Raw genomic sequence first — 26,666 nt, forward strand, 5'->3', positions numbered from 1 at the left:
TAACTGATTGCATTTACTCAAGTATTATTTACATATACATGTAGTAACTAGTTACTAGTTTATACAATTAACATAAAACTTTGAAAGAGCTGACTACAGGAGGGATTGCAACAATCTTCATAGTTGTTTGAAGGTGTATTTTCTCTCTTTCAATGAGCAAGGCTAGCAGTTACCCCCTGCTTCCAGTCTTTGTGCTAAGCTAGGCTAAATTTGTCCCGGACGTATCACTGCACTGGATGCACAGAGATGAAACTAATCTGACTCCAGAGAAGACGGAGAACAAGAGGACTTACTGTGACATAATGAATGCTGCTGATATACATACTTACGGATTCAAGTGACACCCAGAGCCTCTTTCAAACTGCAAATGAAAATTAGTGTTAATGTTGATTAATGTGTTATATGTGAAGAAGCTATATATAGACATATAGATAATACAGTGAAGAGGCAGGGGTTCAACTCTTCAACTACCGAGTTGACTTCTCGGTAGTGAAGTGAGTACTGCCATGCAGGAATTAGTCAGCGAGAGCAGGTCAGTGGCTTTGTTTTTCTCTGATGGAGATCATAAAGAGTCTGATCTGGTTCTGTTCGTGCTTCAGAGTGTGAACACGACATCAAATAAAGCTTGTTTTTCTACTGGAGGTAGGAGGTAGGTGGTTGCCAGTCGTCCAGTTTAAGTTTTAAGGGATCTTGTGATCTCAAGCGCACTGAAAATGTCAAAAAAATTAATAACTAAATCAATATCACAATATCAATGGATTCTTGTTCCCTGTGTGAAGTTTCGCAGGTTCACTTTAGAGAAGAGGAGGGAGAACTAGACTTTGAGTATAATTAAATACCGTTATCATCTATTTAACATAGTAACCAAAACAAACAAAAAAAATCAGAAGCTCAACAACAAATTATAACAAAACCAAAAATAATAAGTGTAAACCAAAAGACGGGTAACACAGTCTTGTTGTGAGCTGTCATTTAATATGAATATCAAATTTTTTTGCATTAAACATTATATGTCATTTTTAAATGGTGGTAATTGACATGACAACGAAATTTCTATTTTACTCTCGAAAACTTAGATTGTGTTTAGTGGCCTGACTTTGTGGCACACAATATTTACAGATAATGTGATGAATAAGTATACAGACAAAAAAAATGGGTCAAGAATCAAGCCTTGTGGTACCCCACAAAACATAAGAGCAGTGGTGTCAAAAGTCCACACATTCTTTACTCCAGTAGAAATACAGATGCTTGTCTTAAAAAAAGACTCTGGTAAAAGTAGACGTACTGACTCAGCTTCTTTACTCAAGCAAAAGGCTCTGACATGTATTCAAATGATCAATGTAAAAAGGACATTTCTACTGTCCACTTCTGTGCAAAGCTAACTGAAGCTCATGTCAAATGTATATAATTAATGTATACAATGTATGTAAGAATATTAAACCTAAAGGTAGATTCGGTAGGACTTGTCCCAGCTGTTCCTAAACGCACCACAAAGACAGTTAATTGTTGAGAATTGATTCCCCTCAAATGCATTCCATCTAAAGTAACAAGCCTGTTTTGAAAATGTAAGAAGTAAAAAGTACAGATATTCGTGTTCAAAGGCAGGGAGGAACAGTCAAGAGTCACCAGAAAAAAGAAAATACTCAAGTAAAGTACAAAGTACATTAATGAAGTATTTGTACTTCCCACCTCTGCATAAGAGTCACCGCCAGCTGTTATACCTGAGGGTCTCATTCAGAAGATTGGGGCTGTTCTATTGTCTTTTAATGACCAAACTCTCCTTCAAGAGCAGAATTAGTTTTAATTCAGTTTCTCCGTCAGGTTTTTAATTTCTGGGAGTACTGTGTGATCCCATAGTGGATACGTCCATTTAGAAATAAGAAATAAAGGCCATTTGTAACTTTCCCATGAATTAATTTGTGTAATGAGCTGCTGTTACGGTTTCTGTGCTAGAGAAATATGAAGCTGCAGCTGATTGAATTAAAGCGATGAGTCTCTGCTGAGCAGGTTCATACAGTTACATTCAATCCACTGTTAATCTCAGCTGTCGGTCAGTCGGTATTACTTGTGATCATCATGTTATCAACATTAGTACTTTCTTTATAACGAGATGCATCTCGTTAGTATTCCATTTTCATGCAGAGTACTTTTACTTTTGATACATAAAGTAAGTCTTCCTGGTTATACTAACATACTTTTACTTAAGTTACATTTTCAGTGCAGGACTTTTGTAACCTTACAATATGGTTTTAGTACTGGTACTGCTACATCTATCATTATACTGATTGCACAGTGTAATGGCTGTGAAATAGATTTGTACAGAGAGTGAAATCAAACCACTAGTCAAACCACTTACTATCAGCATAAATAATTTGAATACAAATGTTAATCAGTCAGACTCTAGTGTCCCAAATGTTTTTAGGACAGATAAAAGTAATCCATGTATTACCAAAAGGAATCTGAACCCACACGTTCAATAATACCAAACCACTTCTTATCACTCTGGGCTACCTTGACTCTTGCTTTGAGTTGCCTCTCACAAGTTGAAGTCAGCTTCAATCAATCAATCTGAATCTGAATCTTTGTTCAGTCTGAAGTTTATTAAGTTCTTCTCTCTGCAGATTCATGAGTGAGAATTTTCTGCAGATTCCTCCTTCAGTCTGATGTTTTTTTTGTCTCTGTGTCAAATGAACCAAAATAAATTAATAAACTGGCTATTTACAGCCACAGCTGACCCACGTCTGAGAAGATATTCACATTTCTCTACCACATAAATATGTTCTCTTAGTGTTTATAAATCATAGGTTTGAAATGGTAACACATTATTTTGCCCCTCCTCCTCCCATACTCTTCTGTATAATGCATGATTTTGTTTTTTAAGCATCCCTCCTCTCCTGCTTTCAAGCTATTTTCTAATGTTTAAGTCCTCCATGCAGCAGGTGTGAAGCCATTTCAAATGTTTTATCCTCACATGACAGCCTGTCAGTTAAATCCTCAGATATCATCTTTCGTGACACGCAGGGCGGCCTCTTCCTGTCGGCACGGTATGTAAACTCCTCAGATAAATGGCAGCGAGGAATGTTCGGTGTGTTGGTGGAAGTAAGGGCTGCAGGTGATTCTGAAAAGCAGGTGATAAGAGAACAGGATGAATCAAAGTCTTATCAGAGAAGAGCACTATCTTGCTCTTTTGTTTACTGCTTATTCTCAGACGAACGAGTCTGCCAGGGAGAATCATCAAACATCCTGCAGAGGTTTCCTACTCTGGGTTTAACTGCTGCTACGTCTCAGCGAGTGAAATGAACATTAAATGTGAACAACAACAATTTGAGTGTTGTTGATTAGACAAAAGACGCAACACACATTTATAGTCACAGTTGAGAATTGAACACAAAGTCTTTGTAATACCAACCATCCTCCTAACTTCCTGAGCAATTAGGCTTGTTCCAAATCAGTGAAACTCACATAAAATAATCAACATCATACATTTTTTGGGGGATTTTCAACTACAAAGGGAGTAATCTGATAATAATGGGAGGCAACAATGGAGCCAAAGAGAGTGACTCATCTTGTGTCTTATCTTTGAATCTCATACAGGCGTCAAATACCTGATTAAAATTCTTCATTGGTTAAATTCTAACGTCACAAATGTTTTTTGGACAGTGAAAAGTACCACATTTATTTCCCAAAGGGATTTAAACCAAGATTGTTAACATGCTCAGCTATCAGGGAATCTGCCTGATGATACATCTCTCTATTTGAAGTCGACTTCAGTTTGTCAGTCTTAACGATGCGAATCTGAATCTTTGTTCTCTGAAGTTTATTAAGTTTTCTCTGTGGATTCATGAAGGAGAATGTTCTGCATATTCTTCCTTCAGTCTAATCTTCTCTGTTCATCAGCTCGGATGAAGACCTGATAAGTGCAAAGCCAGCTAGCTTTTGCTTTTCCTTCTTCTTGCTTGCTAGTAAGCACAGGTAGTAAAGGTGTTGTTGATAACGTCCAGCCTGTAAATGTGTCATTCCATCTTTACATTCCATAGCATTCACATCACAACACATTGTTGTTCAGATCATCTGCCCCCTTAAAGTGGTTGCCAATTCGTTGCACTACCTAATTTTGCTAATGTTAACATTGCTAACACCAGCTAACATTAATGATGTGAATTCTATCTTGTTATCGTCAACACTGCTATCGCTAACTAGCTATCGTTAATGTTGCAAGGCCTAGCTCACTAATGTTCGTGTTGCTAATGTTAACTAGCTATAGTAAACACTGCTAACGCTAACGTTCCTGCTATGCTGGGTGCATACTGTAGAAATCAGCCATTTTATGTTGTTGTTTTTATTTCCCCACAAATGAACCACCATAGACATATACACATAGACGCCTCATTGAGCCCTGGACCATACGTCGACGTCGCCGCCCTATTGGATGTGGCAGCTCTGCCCTGTGAACTAATACAAGTCAACGGATTGAACTTTATAAAGCGCACTTCTACAAAGTGTATTGTATGAATCTACAGGTACCAATGTATACATTGCCATTAAACACCCATAAAAACATTATAAAAAATACATCCTGTTGTTTGGTTCCGACCTGTATACTGAACATATAAGGAGTAGATGACGTTTATAAACATCAGAGAACGTTACATACGTTGTTTTTGGTTCCCATCTGTTCCCCAAATATATCCGTACATGTATGAATGTGTAAATGAGTGCCATTAACTTATAGCACTGTAGAAGTGCGCTTTATAAAGTTCACTCCATTGACTTGTATTAGTTCACTGGGCAGAGAAGCCACATCCAACATGGCGGCGACGTCGACGTATCGCAGCAACGGGCCAACCCGCTCAATGAGGCGTCTATGTATATATGTCTGGGTGGGCAACTACTAGGAATTTTAATGCTGATGAAACACAGATACCACAAATCTATTTTTATGTCTCTTTCTTTTAGCTAGGCTAAAAGAAATGTTTCTGGGGGACTGTGGTCGGCTAAAGCTTGCATGTTCTCGGCCGGCCAGCTGATCCAACTGAAAAATGATATAACAGTGTAGATTACAAAGGCAGTTCTTTCTGACAGATTTCAAGTGTTATAATTTCTGTCTGACAAGGCCGACCGTTTTTCATCAGTGTGTTTGAGCCGTAACATGGCTGAAAATGTGGAGCTAATTACAAATAATGAGCTGTGTGAGTTTTTCCACCACCAACCATCTCTGCTACTGATACCACAGTTTAACACGCTCTGCAAAAAATCTGAGCCCTTTTTCTTTAAGTGGTCTATTTTCTACTCTGCTCTTTATTAATATGTATAATTTCGTGAAAGACAGCAGGAGCTGTGTGGTATAATTCTTCCGGACTACACTGAAGTATGAAATCTGATATTCGAATCCTTGTACCTCAGAGAGGGGCACTTTTTGTGATACTTTATTTACTACAGATATCCTCTCAGAGGAGCAGCCTTACTGTGTTTTGCATCCAGTATAATCACAGTCTGTGTGTCTGCGTTGGGAAATGAAGTGACGGCCTGGTGATGTATCACCTCTGTGTTTCCTTTAATTAATCCTCCTCCTGTGCAGTAAAGTGAGCTTAATAATTCCACACAGGCAGCTCTGATCTACCTAATGTGCTGCTCTACCTCTGACTTAAAGCCAAACCATAAATCCAGCCGCAGCAGAACCTTCAGAGGTGCCGGCTGAATAATGTACCTATTAGATGATAAGATTGGACGCAGCAGGGGGTGGGGTCAGGGCGAGAGGGGAAGGGCTTGGGTAACGTGAGAGAGAAACTCACCTGAATTGCAGTCGTCGACCTCTGAAGGAACCTCAAAGATCAGAATCACATTTCCGAAAAGGAAGCTGATATCTATATCATAATCTATAAGGCTAGTAACCATTGTTCAGGTGTCTTCTTCGTGGTTTTTTTCTTTCCCTAAACTCACAAAAGCTTGAAAGGGACTTAAACTGGTCACCACAGTTTGGACTTAACAGTTCCTCGACAAACGTGACAAGAGGTGAAACAGATGAAGCAGATGCTCTGATGGGCTTATCTCTAAAAGTATAAATCTAAATTCCACATCAGCCTAAATGATCAGGATGGAAATGTTGAGCGGTTAGATTTTGATGGAAGGAAAGTAACACATATATGTTCGAAACAAGATTTGAACCCACAACCTTTGCATTATAATAATCAAATGATCATCCTGAGCTATCATGACTGCATTCAAATTATTACTCTTACAAAGATGAGATTTACAAAGTCAAATCAGGAGTCTTGATAGATTAAGTCTCCTCAGTGTGCTACCCTTGAAACATATAGATAATGAAAAAGCTTAAAACTAAAGGCAAAAGTGAGCAAATGTTTTGAGTTTCACCTACAGATGGATTCTGTAATCTGATAATAATGGGAGCCAGAGGAGTGCCTCATGGTGCACAGGTGGAGCCTCTATAAAACTACAACTTATCATCATACCTAAAACAAACCAAATGGTTGGATTCTAATGGACAGAGAAAAGTAACACATCATTTCCAAGGAGATTTGAACCCACAGCATCTGCCTCTCTCAACCTCTAATTAACATGCAAAGCAATCAAGACTCCTGATCTGACTTTGCTCCCACAATTTGAAGCCAAATTTGGTTTGTCAGTTTTTCAGCTTTAATAATCTAAATCTGAATCTTTGCTCAGTCTGAAGTTTATGAAGTTCTGTTCTCTGCAGATTCATGAAGGTGAATTTTCTGCGGACTCCTTCAGTCTGATCTTCTTAGTCTCTCTGGTTGTATTCATTCATCAGTGCTGAAGTTGGTCCAGTGGAAACAGACACGACCGGGAGACGTGGGATTGATACCCGACGCGAACGGACAAAGGTGTGTGACAAAGTGAGAATACAATTAATTTGTGCATATTAAAGCTCAGAGCTAGTCTCGCTTCTGACGTTTCGTTAAACTCCCCACTCATCAAATATGAAGGGCGCCGCATTTATGTTAGCAATAATACATATGCAACATTTGGTCAGACTTTTCAAAACAAAACTTGCTGACGGTTCACATATTATAACAAATTAAGACTTTTGAACTGTGACTACCAGTGTTATGCAAGTTAATCTCAAAATGCAATATAGTACATATTACTAGTTACCTTCATTTTAAAGTAATATATTAAGTTACAATATAACGGTCCGTGGAGATTAATAAATTACTTATTACACTACTTCTAGTTTCTTTAAAACAATGCCTGAATAACCCTGATTGGTCAATGAAATAGCCCAGATCTTTTTAAATAAACAAACAGCCTCGGATAAGAGCAGGCAGACAAAGTCATATGAAACACAATAGACCTATACCTTCTATAATGTAGTCTATAATCACCTTACAAGAACACCTTTACCTTTTTATTTTAGTCCACAGAACAAGGACTGTATGGGCATATGTGATTTAAACATTTAAAACAAGGTGCGCTCAGGGAATAAGGCTTCATCATTAAGCCTACGAAATACGCCTCATTCCAGCCACACAGAGACTTAACAAAGACCTTTTAGATTTGGCTACGTTAAACACACACAGAGCCTATATTAATATGGTCCTGTTGCTGTGGATGGATTCTTTAAAAAACAACAATAAACTCTTCCCTTCTGTCTGTAGCAATATATAACTGAAATATTATTAGTAACGCGTTATATTACCGCTAAAAGTAACATATTACCATAACACGATGCTTTTGTAACGCGTTACCCCCAACAGTGGTGATTAATAATCAGGATTGGGAGTGTTACTTTAAAAATGTTTTCCCATACAGCTACTCATTTTCTCTAACTCAATTATCAGCCAAGTGATGAACAATTTAAGGTACAAACCACAACATACAACAACATATTCTTCACCTAAAAAGAATGGTGAAATGATTTATAGTATGGGTGCAACATGCTGATATTTTTTTATTATAACTGACAACTTGCAAATAAATGCAATACATCCATGTCATTGTGCCATGCTTCCATGTGTAATGTGTGTTTTGGATAAAAAGCAAATAAAACAGATTTTTACATCTTTTTTTGGGTACAATATTACAATTTCTTATTTTTCCTTGCTGGATTCCGGCAGAGAGACACTGAGTTAGAGATGAGGAAAGAACAACGCAGTCGAGTTTGAGTTCATTTCTCTCAGATATTTTATGTTTTGCCTTGAGAAATTCTGTGCTCTGCATAGCAATGACAAGAACCAGAATGTAAATTTCAGATTGAATTTGGATAAAATGTGCTCACTGCTGACCTGAGGCCAGTTTTGCGTCTTCTTCTTTTTATGGGAACATTAAACTTGTTTCAGCCGTACAACTGAACTAGTCTTCATCCAGACGATGTTTAAGTCCCAGCGTTGTTTTACAGCTGCAATATCTGCAGTCGAGATGGCTCTCTGAATTGTTTCTGCTTGTTGTTTAAGACGGTTTGTTAAAAAATCCATCTTTCATGTTTACTGCAGGCGGAACTGGAAGTGAATCATTAAAATGCGAAGTTATGTGGGAAACAGAAGAATAATGAAAAGGTTCTTTTTAAAGGCTGTTTTTAAATGTGTTGCATTCATACATCTTTCAAGATATGCAGAGGGATAGAATGACAGAACAATAAATAACAGAGGATATTCCAAAACGTTATTATTCTTAGTATGTTATTATGTTATTGTTGGATATCTTAGTGATGATTTTTGTAGTGATTCAAAGTCTGACCGACGAGCCATCCAGATATCTTTGATGCTCCTGTGGCTTAAAAGCACTCAAGCCACTACAAGTGAACCAACTGTGATATGAAGCTTTTTGTGTTCTCTAGTAGGATTTAAGAAATCTGCAGTGAAGTCAGGATCCACCTCTCCCTCAGCAGAGACAGAACTTGTCACATTAAGCTGCTGTATTGATTATTTCCTCCCGAAAGTCTCCAGTCCAAACGTCTGAAGTGGCTCCATCACCTTCAGGATGTTTCACTGCCGCTCAGTGAAGTTCAGCCAGCTGGAAACCTGTTCGATGGCTCTCAGTCTGTGACACGTAAAGATGACATTTAATCAAAATGGACCAACTTCATCTGAAGTCGAGGTGCTCGCTGTGTTTTCCCTCTGACCTTTAGAAATGTTAGTCACATGTCAGCCCTGTGGTTCAGCCAAGCTCAGACAGGAGACTGTATTTATTCAGTTAAAATTGATAACAGGAGCATTTTCCTGATCTCAGAAATCATCTGTACACGTCTCACTCTGACACCAAAGGAGACAGTTCCCCTCCTGTCTTCTACTAACAGCCAATGTATCTATATGTGTTTGTTTGTGTGTGAGTGTGAAATATGAGTCTCTGACAGCAGCAGCCTGATAACACACAGCAGCCATAGAAATGTAAGTATTATAAACGATCTGAAGAAGGTCTCAGCAGCAGATAAACGAGAGTGGGATGTGGAGAGATGTTAAGTACAGGAGTCAGTGTTGGACCAGCTATTTGCAGGTGAGACAACTCAAACTGGTGTTTTCAAAAAATCTTCTGCCTTCTTTTTGGTGTCATGTTCAACACTTAGTTATCAATTGTCTGGTGAGGTATTGATACTACATACATACATTGAATAAATCATTTAAATTTGAACATTTGCAGTTATGTGCATAGGCTATGTTGCCACCCCAACAACTGAAGATTTGCGAAACTGATAAATAATACTAATTTTGTGTTTATGTCCCAGGTGTACACAGAAAAACAGGAGGCCAAGGACGGAGCTTTGGGTAATGCCACAGGTTTCAGAAGTCACAGAAGAGGAGGCATCACCACAACTGAAAAAGCTCTGTTCAGTGAGATTGATGTCAAAATAGTGAAGAGCGGTGTGTCTGATGCCAACCCACTTTTGAAGGCAATCTATTGGAATAAAATGATCAACTGAATCAAACGCTGAGCTGAAAGCGAAAGTTAAAGTTACCTCCAGACAGATGCACACATGGATTCAACTTCCTCTGTGTTGGCTGGTAAGTTGACAGAGTTTGTGGACACAGTTCTGTGTCAAGTGTTAACTTCAGACTCTGCTTTGACTGAAATATCTCCATCTCCGACTCTCCATCCTGTCACATGGACAGGTTTAATTTCCGGTGCTGTTACAGACACCAGATGACTCCTGACAGCGTTTGTGTTGATCTCTCTCTCTCCAGACTCTCTTCATGCGACGCCTCCGGCCGCTGACTGACGGCTCCGTGGAAAGCTAATCGATGGCAGGAAAACATCAGCAATAATCACCGCCGCCACAGGCCCAGAGAGCGCGACCCGACGGAGACAGATCCTCGTCAGAGCAGGAGGGCAGCGGTGATGGAGTCTGTCTTACAGACGAGAGCTGCTGAGAGCTTTGATAAGAGTCTGAATGTAACCTGAGGCCTCGAAAACTGAGCAATCAATCAGCCGGATGGATTCATTCGGAGAAGGAGGAGACACACCGCTGCTGTTGCCATCATCATCGGACGAACCGTCAACAAGCAAACAATTTTATCTGCCATCATTCACCTCCAAACACTGAACATGGAGGACAGATGTTGCTCTCGAAATGTTCTGTAGTAACTGTTTGACTCTGTGAAATAACATCACACACGTATAAACCTCTCTCCAACTGGAGACAAGATATACCCCAAGACTATCAGAGGTACTGCTCCGTTGCAGAAATACAGAAGAAATGAAGGTGGAGAAATGGACAAATGTATCCATATCTAACTTTGAACATAGCCTTACAGGGACTCACACTCACATTTGTATTGAAACCCTGGTGTCACAGATAAGTGATAGATAGATGAAACTTGAAATTATAATATATATACGATGTAAATCAATGCTACTATGTGTATAGCTTTCAACTGACGTGTACTGAATCGTTTTCTTTCATCTTTCGAATAAAGGGATTTCTTATTTTAAGATTTGAAAAAAAGAGTTAGTGTTACTGAGGAAGTGGTCATAGGAATGCTGGTTCAAAGACTGAAAAAAATGTAACAATAAATCCTTATCTTTTACACTTTCTATATCTGATAAATTGTGTAATTTTGACGATTTTTTAAAAGAAAATATGTCTTTTAAAGCCCCCAGCAGGTTTTGTGGTTCAAAATCAGACACCGGAAATTAAACAGCGAAAATTAAGAGGCAAATCAATAAAATAAATAATTACAATTCCCCTTAAATGTAACAACAAAATAATACAATATAATATATAATCCGGATTTTAACTCATAACAAGGAAACGTGTTATTATACCTTATTAATTTCTATAACTTTCTAGAATTTGTACATATGTCTGTGTGTATTTGGTCAAATAATTGTTTTGTTTTGCTCATTCGTCTTTATATTTGTTTTCTGCATGAATGGAGCTCCTTTTACTTATAAACAGAAACATATAACATACAAAGATAGTGTTTTATAAAAGATCCTTTGAACATATGTAAAAATATATGATTTTATGCTGTGTATTTCTAGAATCATTACATGCATGTCTCTGTTATTAAGTGTGTCATTTGGCCATATGGAAGGTACATTTTCATATCATTATACACTCTGTGTGCTGTCTGTAGATTCAGTTTCCACAGAAACTGTGAATAATTTATTCCTTTATGGTGAAAGACTTTAGGTTAATTAGAGCAGAAGGTAAAGAGCAGCAGATTGCAGATCACAACAACATCTGAGCTCAGGGAAAACAAAAATAGTTGTTGACTGGTAGATTACCGCAATAATTCATGTTGTCAGAGCCGCTTGCCAACAACTGAGAAGCTATTTTCCTTCTCTCATGACAACATCAGAGTATTTACAAAAAAAATGTACTTCTGGTTTATATCAAGGTGCTCAGTTCATGATGGAAGAAGCAGGAAGACTGAAGCGCACTGATAAGTAGAAGTCACTAAAAGTGACTTAAAGATGATTTGTACATTTCTGCAAAACTCATCATGTCACATTAAAGAATATCTTTAAAGTTTGTGCCTATAAGATGCCCACCCAAATTAGTGAAAAGTAAAAGTCATGCATTCAAGACTCCATGTCAGTGTCACATATAGGACATAAGAAATGTTTTATTATTGGATGAGAATTATTGTAGCATCAATAAGGTTGTGGCTGTAAAAGGTTAAGGTAATGTAGCTGTGTGTAAGATTGTATGTGACTTCCATTTGGCTTTTATTACTTGTCTACATTAAAGATACTGAATAGTTTATGGATGGGGTTGGACTGTTTGCTCGGACTTATAATACAAATTAATTTAACTTGAAACAAAACAAGCAAATGGAAACGTTAACTGAATGAACCAAGACTACAATATTTCAGGACGCAAAGAAACAAATAAAATCTGACAATTAAAAATAACACAAAAATGATTAATTCATTGACAGTGAAAACATATTTTAATTGCTGCCCTGATAAGAACTGGGTCACCAGGTTGTGGGAAATCTTTTCAGCTGTTGTTTAAACTTTCTGTAATACCTGTAATAACCCATCAAGGTGAATAATTTTTAAAAACAGCATTTGTTGATAATTTATAACTAATAATTACAGCTTATTGATAGTGTATGACATAAAGAGTGATTTAAAAGCATTTACAGGTAAAAGTTACTCAAGGCGCGCGCGCGCGATCACACACACAACCACACACACCTGGTCCCCATCATATTCCGGTTTTCCGCATCTTCCGTACCCCAGTCCCGGTGTTCAGCCTGTGGATGGATTTGACACGTTATTGTAACCGGTGTGACGTCAGTCTGTGATTGAGAGAGAGAGCGAGAGAGCGAGAGAGAAAGAGAGAGAGAGAGTCGGTGAGGAGGCTGCAGATCACAGTGGACCTCCAGAACCTGGAGGCAGCAGCTGCACCTCCTCCTTCTTCACTCTCCTCTCCTCTCCTCTCCTCTCCTCTCCTCTCCACCGGGCACCGAGCAGCCAGTACCGGAGGAAAAACGTGCAACATGCCCGCTGAGCAGCTCCAGCTGGGCCCGGTGTCGGTTTTTCCACTTGTGGAGGGATTTACGCGGACAAGCGGACGGAGACTCCTGGTGGATGCGAGGCGCAGAGAGCTGTAAGTTGCAGGTGGAAAACTGGAAAACTTGATCTCCGGAGTAGATTTTGTGTTTCGATGAACATGCTGTGGTGGAGGGGATCAGCCCGGGCATCTGCTGCTGCTGCCCGCCGCCGCTGCGCACCGTGACGCGCCGGAGTGCGCGGGGAGGACCCCGGTGGCTTCACCCGGAGAGTCCAGGCAGGGGAAACAAAAACATCTGTGCAGCTCAAAATCTCCTCCACTGTGGAATTGTCACTTCAGGCCATTGTGTGGTTTCATATCCCGGAGATGCCACCCGTATCTCGGCTCCATCCCCCTCTGGGTCGGATCGGGATGGGTGAGGCTCAGTGAGGAGGCTACAGCCGGCGGATAATCACAGTTTGGACTTTCTTGCTTCCCGAGCGGCTCGCGGCTCTCCCTCATGCAGCTCCTCCGGCTGGCCTGGGCTCTGACTGCCGCTGCGGTCTGCTTCCTGCTCCTCCTGCTCCTCCACAACGAGATCCTGAGAGAAGGTACGGCTCTGCAGTTTGGGACGGTGTGTCTGTGTGTGTGTGTGTGTGTGTGTGTGTGTGTCTGCAGCGGGTCAATGCCTCAGCAGGTCACCAACGAGGTGAAAAGAAGAATCAATTATTATTTTGATTTTTTGCTTTCTGGGTGCGTTCTGTGTGCCCGCACTTGTGCGTGTTTTGCGCACATGTAGTCCAGTGTGTGTGCATGCAGCAGTGGATGGTATGGTGATCAGATACAGATAAGGCAGCAGCAAAAGCAGAAACACCAGCCTCGGGTCGCAGCGGACCGGACCAGACCGGACTGGAGTGTGTCCCCGGGCTGAGACGGTCAGGAGGAGGGCTGAGCTCCAGCGCAGGCCCGCTGGTTTTCATTAGAAGAACCCAGAGAGATTACAGACACTCTCACACCATGCTGCACACACACACGCACACGCACACACAGAGTTTCACTCAAAAACCTAAAAAAAAAAGTTGATTAATTTTCAAAAAACTCGTTAATTAATTAATTAATAATTAAAATAAGGATAAGTTTACACACCTATCAGTCAACTAACTGATCCCTGAAGCATCAGGTGTAGAGCCAGCATATATACTTTACTACTCTACTACATTTATTTAATAAAAAATCAAATATAATTAAAGAAACCATTCTGACACATTCTTTAGAGATTTGGATCAGATGATTCCTGAGGGTAAATTCACAAGTTGAGATCCAGTTTACCAGCTGCAACATTTAAGCGATGAACACAACAATACAACAATAAATCAAATACAAAATAGGATATGTATGATCATTAAATGATGAGTAGGCCTACTTTTACTTTAGAATATTTCATTGATGTCAGTACTTACTAAGAAGACAGAGTCAGTGAGGGGGTGAAGGTTCGGGTCCTCCTGCCTTCCTTTCTTGATGGTTGATGCTCAGAGGTGAAAGACGTCCAGGACTGTTCAGGACCTCAGCACCACTGGAAGGTTTAGTGCCAGTACGCAGACAGCTTTCATGCAAAACCCACCTTCAAAACCAGTCACAATCCCATCTCTAACTAGAACACACACCTGCTAATGTTAAATAAAACAACAACACACTTTCCTTTATATATATATATCTATATATATATATATATATATATATATATATATATATATATATATATATATATATATATATATATATATATATATTGCTTCTAAATTGTTTGAAACTGCTTCTCCTGTCCGTGCTGGAGGGAGCCTTTCCATAACTACAGGTCGTTACTGCCAGCTCATGTCAACACTGCTGCAGCTGACCCTCTGATGCTGAGTGTTGTGGGCTTTTTGGCAGGGAGTTGTTTTCCTGCAGAAATCTCCCACGTAAAATGTCACACAAAATAAGCTCTGATGTATTATGATGTTCCATGGGTTAATCTGTAACTCATGTGAACTGCACATGCGCTTCCTTACCTGCTAAACACACAGGGCTTGGAATGGGTGCGTTTCATGTATTGTTTTGGTCCTTCAGATTTGTGTCACAACCAAACCACTTTATTGATGTCACACACATCAAAGAGAGAACAAGAAATGAATCCTACTCAATTCCAAACATTATTTGTGGTTGGCTGACACATTACCGTCATATTTCAAATATGAAGCGAAGAAGGTTGCGGTTGTAGTACCGGAAAGAAACAAAGGACCCCTCCTTTGTTTCTTTCATTCTGCTGTGTGCACTGCTGTGATTGTTTGTCACCTCATCAGTAGATTAAGGTGGAAAAAATAATCACAGCAGCGTTAAAGAGTTTCTGACTGAGATTTCATCATGGAGGACTTCAACTGTATTTGACTGCACTGGCAAAAAGTCAAATACTCTGTGTTTGTGTGGCAGCTGGTCTGTTTAACAAACAGCCAGCGGTGGTGGTGGCGCAGCTGATTGTCAGATGGACTCTCCCCAGAAGATGCCTCTGCACATATACCAAGCTTTTATGCCCAACTCACATTACCAATCCGCTGCAAGGCAAGTTTTGCCAAGCAGGAGTGTAACCCAAGAAGAGCAGCAGCTGAAGAAGTCGCTGTGTTTATGATGGGAAACTGCAGATCACAATCCCAGTATTAGCACCGCCGCTGCTGGCTGTTTGTTCTACCAATCAACCACTAACAAACTACACGTCAGCTACACGTTAGACAATCAGACAATCCCTATGCCTGACTCAAACTATTAACTCTTAAGCTTACGTAACAACCAATCACAGCACAGCGCACAGCAGTGTGTCCCTCCCCCATCCGTCTGGCGAGTGTGTCGAACCAATTCCATGAAGTTTACAGAGACGTTGACCAATAGAAGCGCAGAGTTCTCTTCAGATGTAAACATGATGAAATGAAAGAGGAACATTTTTGTTGGCGCTGTGAACAAGCCCCCAGGAAGGGGGAAGTGCTTTAAAATGTAAGAAAATTTTTAGCTTCGCAACAACCTCAAAATGATTTGTTTCACTGCCAAAATTTGAGCCATTTGGTCCAATAAAATTTGAAAAAGTCTAGAAGAGCCACAAGATTAAATAATTTATCTAATCTACTCCGGCGCCTATAATGACGTCACTACTGTTGCGCAGTTGAAACGTGAATTGAAAGCTCCATGCGTTCGTCCGCAGCGCAATGCATGATGGTAAATATTGCTTGGTTAGTGACCATCGGTTGTACACTACTTTTCAAGATGTATTGCGGGATACTTTGAGTGCACTATATAGGGTATAATTTTTCCCACTCGACATTTGCACAGCACTACAAAATGGCTTTGTCACTATGTGATGCATTATATAGGGAGTAGTGAGTGATTTCGGACACATCTTCTGTCTCCTGTGTTCAATGAAACATCCTTGACTGGAACATATGGTGGACGCCATGTTTACATTCTTGTCCCTGGAAGGCAGCCCTTAGCACCGCCTTGATTAGTTGTTTTTAAATAATTTTTTTCTCACTATACAATATATGTTTAAACTTGATAACATTTGATTGTATTATTTATATTGGCTTTTTTTTTTTTTTTCTAATAGTCTGATTGGTCCGCCCCTCTTCTATACCAAACCTGATATATAATTTGTGCTGCTTTTGTGGTGCATATCGACAGAGTTGTTTTAATTTGGGATGCTTTTACATAAGTCGCAATAATGGATAACATAAATATATATGCATATTAACCTTTAGTTAGTTTAGTGCAGCACAGGTCCATCTGTATAACATAAAGCTCTGTTTTTGTCCTGAAGTCCAGTTTGAGTATCAGAGTCTCATTTGTGCTTCAACCTACATTAACAGAATCAATGTAAAACTGCCCAGTGATCCATGTGGAAGATCTGCTCGGCTTTTGCTTAGGGAGGACAGGAACAAAATAAAATCAAACAGTCTCGTCTTCCTTCCTTGGCTGCAGTAATGATCGTCTGTGATGGTTTTTTGGTGTCCTCGCTGGTTTGTCCGCAGCTCGTTATCAGAGCTTTCTGTAATGTTGAATTTATCCCTCAGAGAGAGGCTCTGCAGGAGAGCAGCGGCGTTAATAACTTCGGCAAATTCTAAATGCGAAGTGAAGAGGACAGTTTGGAGTACAAACACTGAATTAAACACAGGCTGAGTCAAAGAGTCAGACTGAGTTTTTAATTTAATAAAACATCAACAGAACATTTTTTTCTGTTTATATTCCAGTCTGATCCTGCAGTTCTTTTTTAAAAGAGGCATGAAGGAGGCAGTGATGTTTCTCATGGATTTAAATGTAAAATCATCAGTATTAAAGGCCTGTTCGATCTAAATTTTTAAGTCAACCTTTAACCCTGACAACAAAGGTCCTCTAACTTAACTTAGTTGGTAGTTTGATTCTAAACCAATGTGTTTCCCTCAATTTAACCAAGTCAATTTTGTGCCTAAACGGAACCAAACCTTAACTTTAGAGTGATCACATTGTAAAACAGATTTATTTTAATACAGTGACTGCTCTCTCTTAGTTTAATGCAGAAAAGCATCAATTTGTGTTGGGCAGCTGCTTCTGACTCTCCCCCTCATGTGCAGATGTTTCAGATAATCAGCTGCTGCAGAAAGAAGAAAATCATAAAAATCCAGCAGCTGCTCATTGAAATTCATCAGTCAGAGCTCAAACAGACTGAGCTAGGCAGGTTCGGGTCTCCCCTGATGCTGCAGGGACTGTTATTTTGAAAAGACTGTCAGGTTAAACAGGTGAAATATCAGATTAAGATTCCGTTAAAAAACACAAATGGGAAATGAAATTAACCCTTTTAAAGAGCATAAAGTCTCTGTTGTTATTGTCCTTTCTTCATTAATCGCCTCAGTGTGGAACGCTTTAATGAGCACAAACTACAGACTGAATTTAATTCCCTCATGCTCTCTGTTTACTGAGTTTCTCCTTTCTCTTCTCTGCCTGCTCATGAAGCTCATTTAGATCCTGGAAACAAGCCTATTATGCAGCAGATACACTGTTGTGCCTGCAGTGTCGAAAGCTTACCTAAAGGAGCCTTCAGAGTCCAAATGAATTCTCAATGCTCCATTAAGCCGAGCATATATTCATGGGAATTATGAACACACTGCGTCTGAATGAGAGAGAAAATCAGCAGCTGAGAAGAAAAAGGGAAACACAAACAGAAATTAACGGAGCAAAAAGCTGCGGAGGGTGTAATTGGATTTGAATAAATTCATCCGGAGGAGGAACGTCAGTGAGTGATTCAACACTGAGCACGACTGGAACTGTATTTAAAAATTTAAACACCCTCAACTGCACTACAATACACGTCCCAACCCTCAAGACAAAGACAAGATGATCAAACGCTGTGTGGCGGTGGAATCAGCACTGACACGAACAGACTTCACAATAAGAGTCTCTGCAGCAGCGAAGTCAGGATTTAAACTCAGCAAGCAAAGTCAGAAACTCAAAGGGCCGAATACTTTCTGAAAAACTACATTTAAAGCTGAGGAGTAAAGAGTCGTTGCGTACATCATCTCAAATGTTTCCAACAATGTTCAAACTAAGAGATATCCACAAGTTTACTCAAGGCAACGCTGTCGATGTCGGCAAAGGAGATTATTCGTGAGCTAAAATTCAAAATCCGTGATCATTTGTACCTGAGTCACGTCAGATAGATCATCAGCGACAATTGTGGTTGTTTGACTGCGGGATCATTTGTGTTTATGAGTGGTGCTCGTGTGAGTGTTCAGTCGGCCCCAGATTAGCAAGGTTATTTTACTGTATGCCTGTGTATGTGTGTGTATGTGTGTGTATGTCCACTTTGTTTCCCCCCTGCCCTCTGCGTAACCCTACGTTAACGCTAGTCAAAGACATTTCTTCTATAGCTCCAGTCAGCAGTCAACATTACACAACATAAACATCCGAAAACGGAGGTCACCTCTGCATATCTTTGCTGCAGTCTGGTTGGTAAAAAGTAAGATAATCTCTGAGCTCTCCTACTGTCAGTGACTGGTTCTGGATCAGAGTAGAATCCAATATGACTACGGTTGTTTACTCCTCCAGAAGCTCTGGCTCTGCACCAGACTCTTCTAGAGATTTTTGATTGAGAGTTCACATCAGCTTCAAGGGCCCACTTTGTTTTTTGTTTTTTGTTTGTTTTTTATTCTCCCCTCAACCTTAAAGGGATATTCCGGTGTAAATTTAATCCATGGTCTAACACACCGTGAAACTGTGTGTTAGACGGAATAGATAAATGAAACTCACCATCCGAGAAGCCTTCCTTGTTGTGGGGAAGCCCTGTGAGTCGATTACCAAGTAGAGTCCCGCAGTAATGATCATTGAGCTGCGGAACTCTACTGCACTCGGTAATCGACTCTCGGAATTTTAATCTAATATTTCACCTGCTTAACTTGGCAGTCTTTTCAAAATAAGAGTCTCTGCAGCATCACAGGAGATCTGAACCTGCTCAGCTGAGTCTGTCTGAGCTCTGAGCAGCTGCTGGATTTTATGATTTTTTTCTCTCTGCAGCAGCTGAAACATATGCACACGAGGAGGAGATTGAGAAGCAGCTGCCCAACACAAACTGATGAGTTTCTTACAGTTATTTTATAAGCATCTGTCTGTCTGTGTTTATTTAATTCATTCATCATCATTATTTTGATCCTGTTCAAAACTCACAACCGGGATTCACCGGTTCCTCACACTCCTCGTCGCCTCCGAGACATATGAAAGCTCTGAACATACCTGACAGTGGTGGACTTGAATTACTTTCCGGGTCATGAGCTGGAGAAGGTATTAACAGAAAAAAAACAGCAACCTTGATGTGTTTGTGTCGGTGCCTGTCGTGTCACTTGCTGTCATATATCTGCTCTCAGTCATCATGTTAAACACGCCCAACAGTAACACCTTTTTGCTTCCACCCTTAAGTTGGATTCCGGATTTGTCTCCTGCTGCAGCGACTCATTAACTGTCTTCAGAGGATCAGAAAACAGCCGTCGTGTTGCGTCTAAACCAATTTCAGCCTCATCATTATTCTTCTGTCTTCACTCCCGGGACAAACACAGTGACTCCGGTTTTCCTGCTCTGTGATTGTTGTTCTTATTTTCAATTTGCTGGGAATTTACAGGAGATGACAGATAATAAAAGCTCAAACAGAAGCTATCAGCGACATGTCACTTTGTCTTCCTTCCTCTCATTCATAAATAGATTACATGTCAGCCGTGATTGAGAAAACAGCAGTCCGAGCAGAGAAAACAACGCATTGTAATTTCATTATTCTGCCGTGATGTGAGCGAGCTGTTTGCAGTCTTTGCGCTGCGACACACACACGGGATTCATTCGGCCGAATCATAAAGTCAAATGGATGTTTTACTGCAGAGGCAAACCGCAGGGATCAGAGGGAGGAAATCAATTCAGCATGAAGGAAGTCATCACAGCAAGTTTACTGAAAGAAAGGAATAATGATGATAATAATAAAGTTATACAAGATATAAAAACTTGAATAAGACTTTGGGAGAATTTCTTTATGCCCGACCAGCACGTCAGTTGGTGGATATTATCTGCTGATGTTGGTTTACCACAGAAAATATTTTGGTGTTAATGGACACGGTGCAGAAAACGATTCTTTAGGTGATTTTATAATTATTAAATCATTAGTGAAGTATACTGTTTCAGTTTCAGTTAACAGATGTTGTTTCAAAGTGTTTGATAATCTCATTTGACGGATCTCGGCCAAAAATATCTGTATATCGACTGATACTGTACATCAATGTCAGACTTTTTTTTTCTTTTTTTGGTTGGTTGGGCACTGCTGCAGGTGGACAAACTGCATTTCAAAATAGAAAGTTTTGAGTTTCAGTTGACCCGTAAAAAATAGTTTTCATCAGCAGCAAAGTGGAACATCAGGATGGGGGTCGACCCATATGTATTTTTCAGGGCCAATATCAACTATTAGAAATCAGGGAGGCCGATAACGGATATGTGGGGAAAATATTGATTTGCAGTAAAAAGGAAAATCCTCGTGACAAGATTTTAGGAGAACCAGTGAAGGAATGAACCTCAGTTCAAGTTACCCAAGTTTAGTTAGTAGTTTTACGATTTTGAGGTACTTTACTTGTGTATTTCCATGTTCTGCTACTTTATACTTCCTTTCCACTACATTCATTTAATAGATTGAATTGCAACTCTGCATATTCAAATTAATTTACTGTTTATAGGATAGTCATTGTGATGTATTGCCAATCAGATAGTGTCGTGGGCGGGACATTGTGTGAGTGGATGCAACAGAGTGGCACATTTATGAAATACATTTATTTTGTCAGCAATCTGACAGAAAAAACACCAATACTGATAATCGTGAGATGCTGAATATCGGGCCCGACAGTCAGTCTGTACCTTATCAGGATGTTTAGTTTTGGGAACATGAACAGATTCAGAGAAAGAGCTTGAATGTTTGGTCTCGATCTTGAAAACTTTGAGGAAGTTTGCCAGATTGTACATCGTTGGCAGAGGTGGGTGGACGTCCTACCCTCTGGAAAAGGGTTTGATTGTATTTTGTTCACAAGCTATTTCATGCCCGTTAAAAACTCACACATTTTATCCTCATCCTTTAAACGTGCTTTAAAGTGCAGTCGGTCGGGAAGCGCTGGTTCAGAATTTGTGTCAACTCTCAGCTGTTAAACTCCCTCAGCCTTTTTCAGCTGAGTCCAAAGTCCTTTATGTTGCACTCTTAAATTTATTTCAATAATGAAAAAGCAGCAACATTTGAATGTGCAGCTCCACAACAAACCCGCAGCTTCAAGCTTCAGTCATCGGATTTCTTTTCTCTTGAAGATTATATCAGCAGATAGCTATTATTTTGAATTTAGCCGCTGTGTCTCTTTCATGTTTCCAGCAGACGCACCGTTCAGCCCTCCTCTCCCAGCATCCTCTGCTCAGACTGTCGAAGATGACAAACAATAACTTTTTCATCTTGGTGTGCTGCAGCAGATGGAGAATTAAAGAAGGCCGGTGATGAGCTGCAGCTAACGAGGAAACAGAGCCCGTCGCTCTGCTGCTGTCTCTGGTTACCATGGGATACCTGTTAGCAAGCGGCGTCTCTTACATCATCTATATGCAGGCTGAATCCCAATTACTGCAGAAAGCTCCGGGGCGTCTCAATCTCAGAAGCTCCGAGGGTCGATGATCACTGGAGTAGGAAAAACGAGCTGCGATGTTTAAAGAACATCCTGCAGCTCTGAAAGTGATCCAGATGATCTGAACTTTTATTTTTGTCACCTTTTGGACGGCAAACTTGGGCAGCAAAATGAATCTGAACATTTTTGTGAGATGTTTTTATCTAGAAGCGAATCTAGTGAGCTAACCGCAAACACACTTGACAGGCGCGAACATGACAGTATTATTCAGGCACAGTAGCTCTTTGCGTCTTCTTTATTTTGACTCCTCTCTCAGGACTCTACATCATTTCATTCAATAAAGAGTTAATGAGGTTGGACAGTGGAGCTCTCTGAGCTCATTAGCCATGCAGACCAGGCTTCACATCCTGAGTCCTGTGTTTGGTTAGGTTTAGACAAACGAAAGTACTGTAGTGAACGTTAGGAAAACACGATGGCCTCAGAAAACTGTTAAAGGAATAGTTCAACATTTTGGAAAATAATTAAAAGGCAACAATATTCCTGCTCTCATGTTTGGTTGTTAAATATGAAGCTAGATAGATTAGAAGCAGCTCGACAGGAAAAGTACCAGCACTTTTAAAGGCCTGTCATGTTTATGTTGTATCTTCTGTTTTTTACACGGTTCAGACCCGAAACTGTCTAGAGTCTGTTGTCTCACAGATGCTCATTGCCAACAAACTGCAGAACGTAATCCATGCAAAACAACTAATAGGAGTTGGTTTGTTATATGAATTAAGGTCTTTACACAAATGCTCGCCTGCAAATATTTCACATCTAAAGAATTGCAGCAGCATCAATGCAAATTTGGGATAGTAGGCCCCAGTATGCAAGTTTGCATCAGAGGTATAATATCACATTAGAGCATGCAGGATCTGAAGCAAGAAAGCGCAGAGAGAGCCCCCGGGATCTCTGGTGTCACACTGCAACGATGAACATCTCACTGACAGGTAGAGAGAGGTCACTAGGTTCATCTCAGCTGACTGTCCAGGGGCTATCAATTGTAAAACACTGAAGCCACAAACAAACTATCTAATCAAGGCAGCAGCAGACCAGCAACTCTCACGTCCTGTGAGGTAAAATGACTGTATTTATCAAAGTAGTCTATGTTCATTAAAAAAAACACTTCCTCATGAAGAAAATATGGGCTGGGTGGTTTCATGTTTCTTTCTTGCTAATTATTAATTCATGTTGCAGAATGTTGACTTATTTCTAGGCGGGGACAAAGTTAAATGAAGACTTCAGGTTTTCATTTCTTTGTCCATCAAATTCTCTCCTCCTTTCCTCTTTGGTGACCTCAGCCTCTCACTCGTCTGCGGTTTGTGTGTATAAGCTTCCACTCTTTGACCTTTGTGTTAGGTCTGACTACAAGCAGAGAAGTGAAGGTTAAAAGCGTCCTCTCCTCTGCATGTCGTGTCACTGGCTGTCAGACTGTGACCTTTGACACTTTAAACATGAATGTACACAAACTGCTGATTCCACAAAGCTCACAGAGGTCTGGCTGTCTTTATTCATCCATAGAGGAGGAGGCGGAAGAGGAGGAGGTCTCAGACAGCGATGAGATAGTTTATTAGCTCCCATGTAGCCTGGAGGCTAACAGGAGGGGGTGAACACATCAGACAGAAAGCAGAAGTCGTGTTAATGCAGGCTGTCAGATGTAATTATGAGCTTCATGAAAATTGCAGAGTCTCACCATGGAGATGTGAACAGTGCCGGTGTTTTTTAAGAGGAAACTTCAAACTGTAAAATCTGCATTTCATGAATTAGAACCGCTTACTACTTAATGTTTTACATGAATCCTTTAAACTGTAGCTCACAGAGGTCCAGTTAGTCCAAAGCTGCTGTACCTCTGCGGTTATTTTAATCCAGCTCCAGTATCCTTTCAAAAGTGATCTTCACCGGTGGACATAATTGACAGAGTTAAAAGGCAGGAGCTAAACAGAGCTTTGAAGATGGGAACATTTTTAACATTTCATTTAAATTAAATTAATTACCTCTATAAAGTAGTTGTCATCAGTGGTGGAGTCCGCCATTCCTTTGCTCAATTAAAGTAACCCTCGGGGGATTCACAGGACACCATACAGCATGTAACCCAGGGTTACGTATCCCATTGATATCAGCCACGGCTAATGCTAATACAGGTTAAACATTTCCTACTGCTGCAGCTTCACACTAAAAGCACAAGTGTTTTATTGTGTAGTAGGGACAGGAGACATATTTGTCTGTGCGGTTGTGCCTGCAAAACAATGTTGATCATTTTTAACGTTTTTTGTTCACAGATAATTTTACATTTTCTGTTTGGCTGCACGTCAGCTGCTCTTCTGCACCATCTCTAACAAAGCAGCTGCTCAGAGAGTTTTCTCTCTTTTTTTTGTAGTATTGAACCACACTTGCTGTTCCCACGGTAACCAAATGTTTTGTCAAATGAACCTGGACTTAAAATAATTATAACTTTAAAGGAACAGTGTGTAACGATTCAAGTAATTTATTAAATCAAATCAACGTCTTTGTTCATAAGTAAGTCCTCACTGGTGTACAATTACCTCTGCCAACAATCTGACTTATCCTCCTGAGCGAAGAATTACCTATCTGAATATACATAGCACGGGCAAGCTCTATGGAGGCCGCCATGTCTTTCCGGTTTTAAAAAAACTATGGACTGCCGAGAGGGACACAAAGCACTACGTGGTACTACGTAGTAAGGCTAAACGCGTTTTCGCTCGGAGCCAGCTTGACTGCGGAACTGAGAGGGAGCTCAGCGAAAGCGCTCATCACTAACAATAACAATAACTAACTACATCTTTACCTCATTACTTGAATCAGTAGAAATACTCGACGCTGTTGGGAAAGAGTCCATATTTTGAAAATAAGTTTCTTGTCCGTCGGGGCCACCGTAGCTTCTGGAACGTCTCCAACGTCTTCAGAACGGGAGGGGTGAGCAAAGGAGTGTTGCAATGTAGAACCTCACAGCTAGATGGCGCTAAATACTTGATATATTACACACTGTCCCTTTAACGTGACTTTTAAATGCCAGTAAGTTGAGTGTTACTTCTCACTGTGTCATACTTATTACTATATATAAAATGGCACGTCTGCAGAGCTCAAGTTTCCCTCTGGAGTTTTCAAACCAGAAGCGCTATGGAGCTGTCTTTCTGGTCCTTACCGATGGCGTCACAGTGTTCCACGACAGGCGGCGGTAACATAACAAGAAGAAGTCTGCAAGCTGGTAAACATGAATGTAAACAATTCTGTATTTAAGGTACCCTGAAGGTTGGCTTTGCTAATGTTTTGATTTGTTAGACTTCAAGGACACACACAAATGTGTTTTGATGAGTAACGCTAAATGTGAACAAAAGTTTTTTTTGTTTACAGGAAAACACAACAGAACTACACAGAACTGTAATGCTTTGCTTCATGTTTTGGTGGCTTTCGTCAACATCACATCACCATCAGGCTTCTTTTCACAGACTTAAAGCTCCGCCAGGGCTGAGTAGTACTGTTTAATGTGTTAAACTGCTTTAGTTCCCATCTAAATAGTGTAACACCATTTTTTAAGGAAGTTCTTTGTTTCCATATTGTTTTGATTATGTAATTTCCCTATAGAGGTGTTGTTTGTCTTCTGGGTTGCCTTACAGACATTAATCCTCCACCTGAACAGTAACTCATCTGATGGACATCAGCCAATAGTAACAACAACAACACTGTGTCTTTAGTCATGTTTCACAAAGATGCTGCTGACAGCGAACGCCGCTCACCACATCAAAATCTCTCAGCTCCTGAGTGGTGCTGCTGCTGTTGCATCATGTGTCAGCTGAAGCTTTTCACCTCCACAGTCTGGACTTAAAACAGCTTCAGCTGGAGAAATGACAGAATAGATTTCAAAAAACGCAACACTCAACAAAGTGTTTCTGACAGGGGAGGCTCTCTTCTTGCTTTCACAACATACAAGGTTTAAAAAATCGATGATTTTTGAATCCAACACAATCACCAGAATGAATGTGAGCATGGTACGTTTCTGCAAAACCACAAAAAATTGGGTGTTTCTTTATATTGCAACTTTTAATAGTTTGGGTTGGATTTTCTATTCCTCTCGTGTCAAAACACTGTGCTTATGGTCTGGTTGGGTTCAGACAAGAAAAAGACACTTGGTGAAGGTGAGGAAAATCATGGCTTGGCTTTAAATCAATCAATCAATCAATCATGGGTGAAGATGGTCCGACTTCCTGTGAAAAATAGATGGTTTAGACTCCACAAAAAACGTCTGGAAATGTCTGTTGGTTTTCTTAACGATATCCACTGGTGTAACTCAAGCTGCGGTTGGCAGTTCGGCAGCCTTGTTGGGTGATGTGGTAAGGATTCACTTTTTCCTATACACATGACCGTGTCCTGGAATTCTGTTCTTCCATTTGTTAAGGTCTAGTTGGATGGACAAAGTTCCTCCTGGTGATCGTCTTTTATTGTCTTACTGGGAAATTTTCCCCCTTTTTTTTTTTTTAAACCATTTTCCAGACTGATGGGAAGAGAAAGGAAATGACCTGATG

The 26,666-nt window shown here is 40.2% G+C and overlaps 1 protein-coding gene across 1 annotated transcript in view; it reads left to right on the forward strand.

Moving 5' to 3' along the window:
• Positions 1–12,632: 12,632 nt before the first annotated feature.
• The window catches only part of LOC115586112 (chemokine-like protein TAFA-5), a 49,619-nt gene continuing 35,585 nt past the window's right edge, over positions 12,633–26,666 (forward strand). The window contains exon 1 of the mRNA XM_030424893.1: positions 12,633–13,530. Within this exon, the coding sequence (XP_030280753.1) occupies positions 13,440–13,530 (91 nt within the window). The 5' untranslated portion in view covers positions 12,633–13,439. The remainder of the gene's footprint in view (positions 13,531–26,666) is intronic.

The sequence above is a fragment of the Sparus aurata genome, chromosome 8, assembly GCF_900880675.1.
Source record: "Sparus aurata chromosome 8, fSpaAur1.1, whole genome shotgun sequence".
In the NCBI taxonomy this organism is placed as follows: Eukaryota; Metazoa; Chordata; class Actinopteri; order Spariformes; family Sparidae; genus Sparus; species Sparus aurata.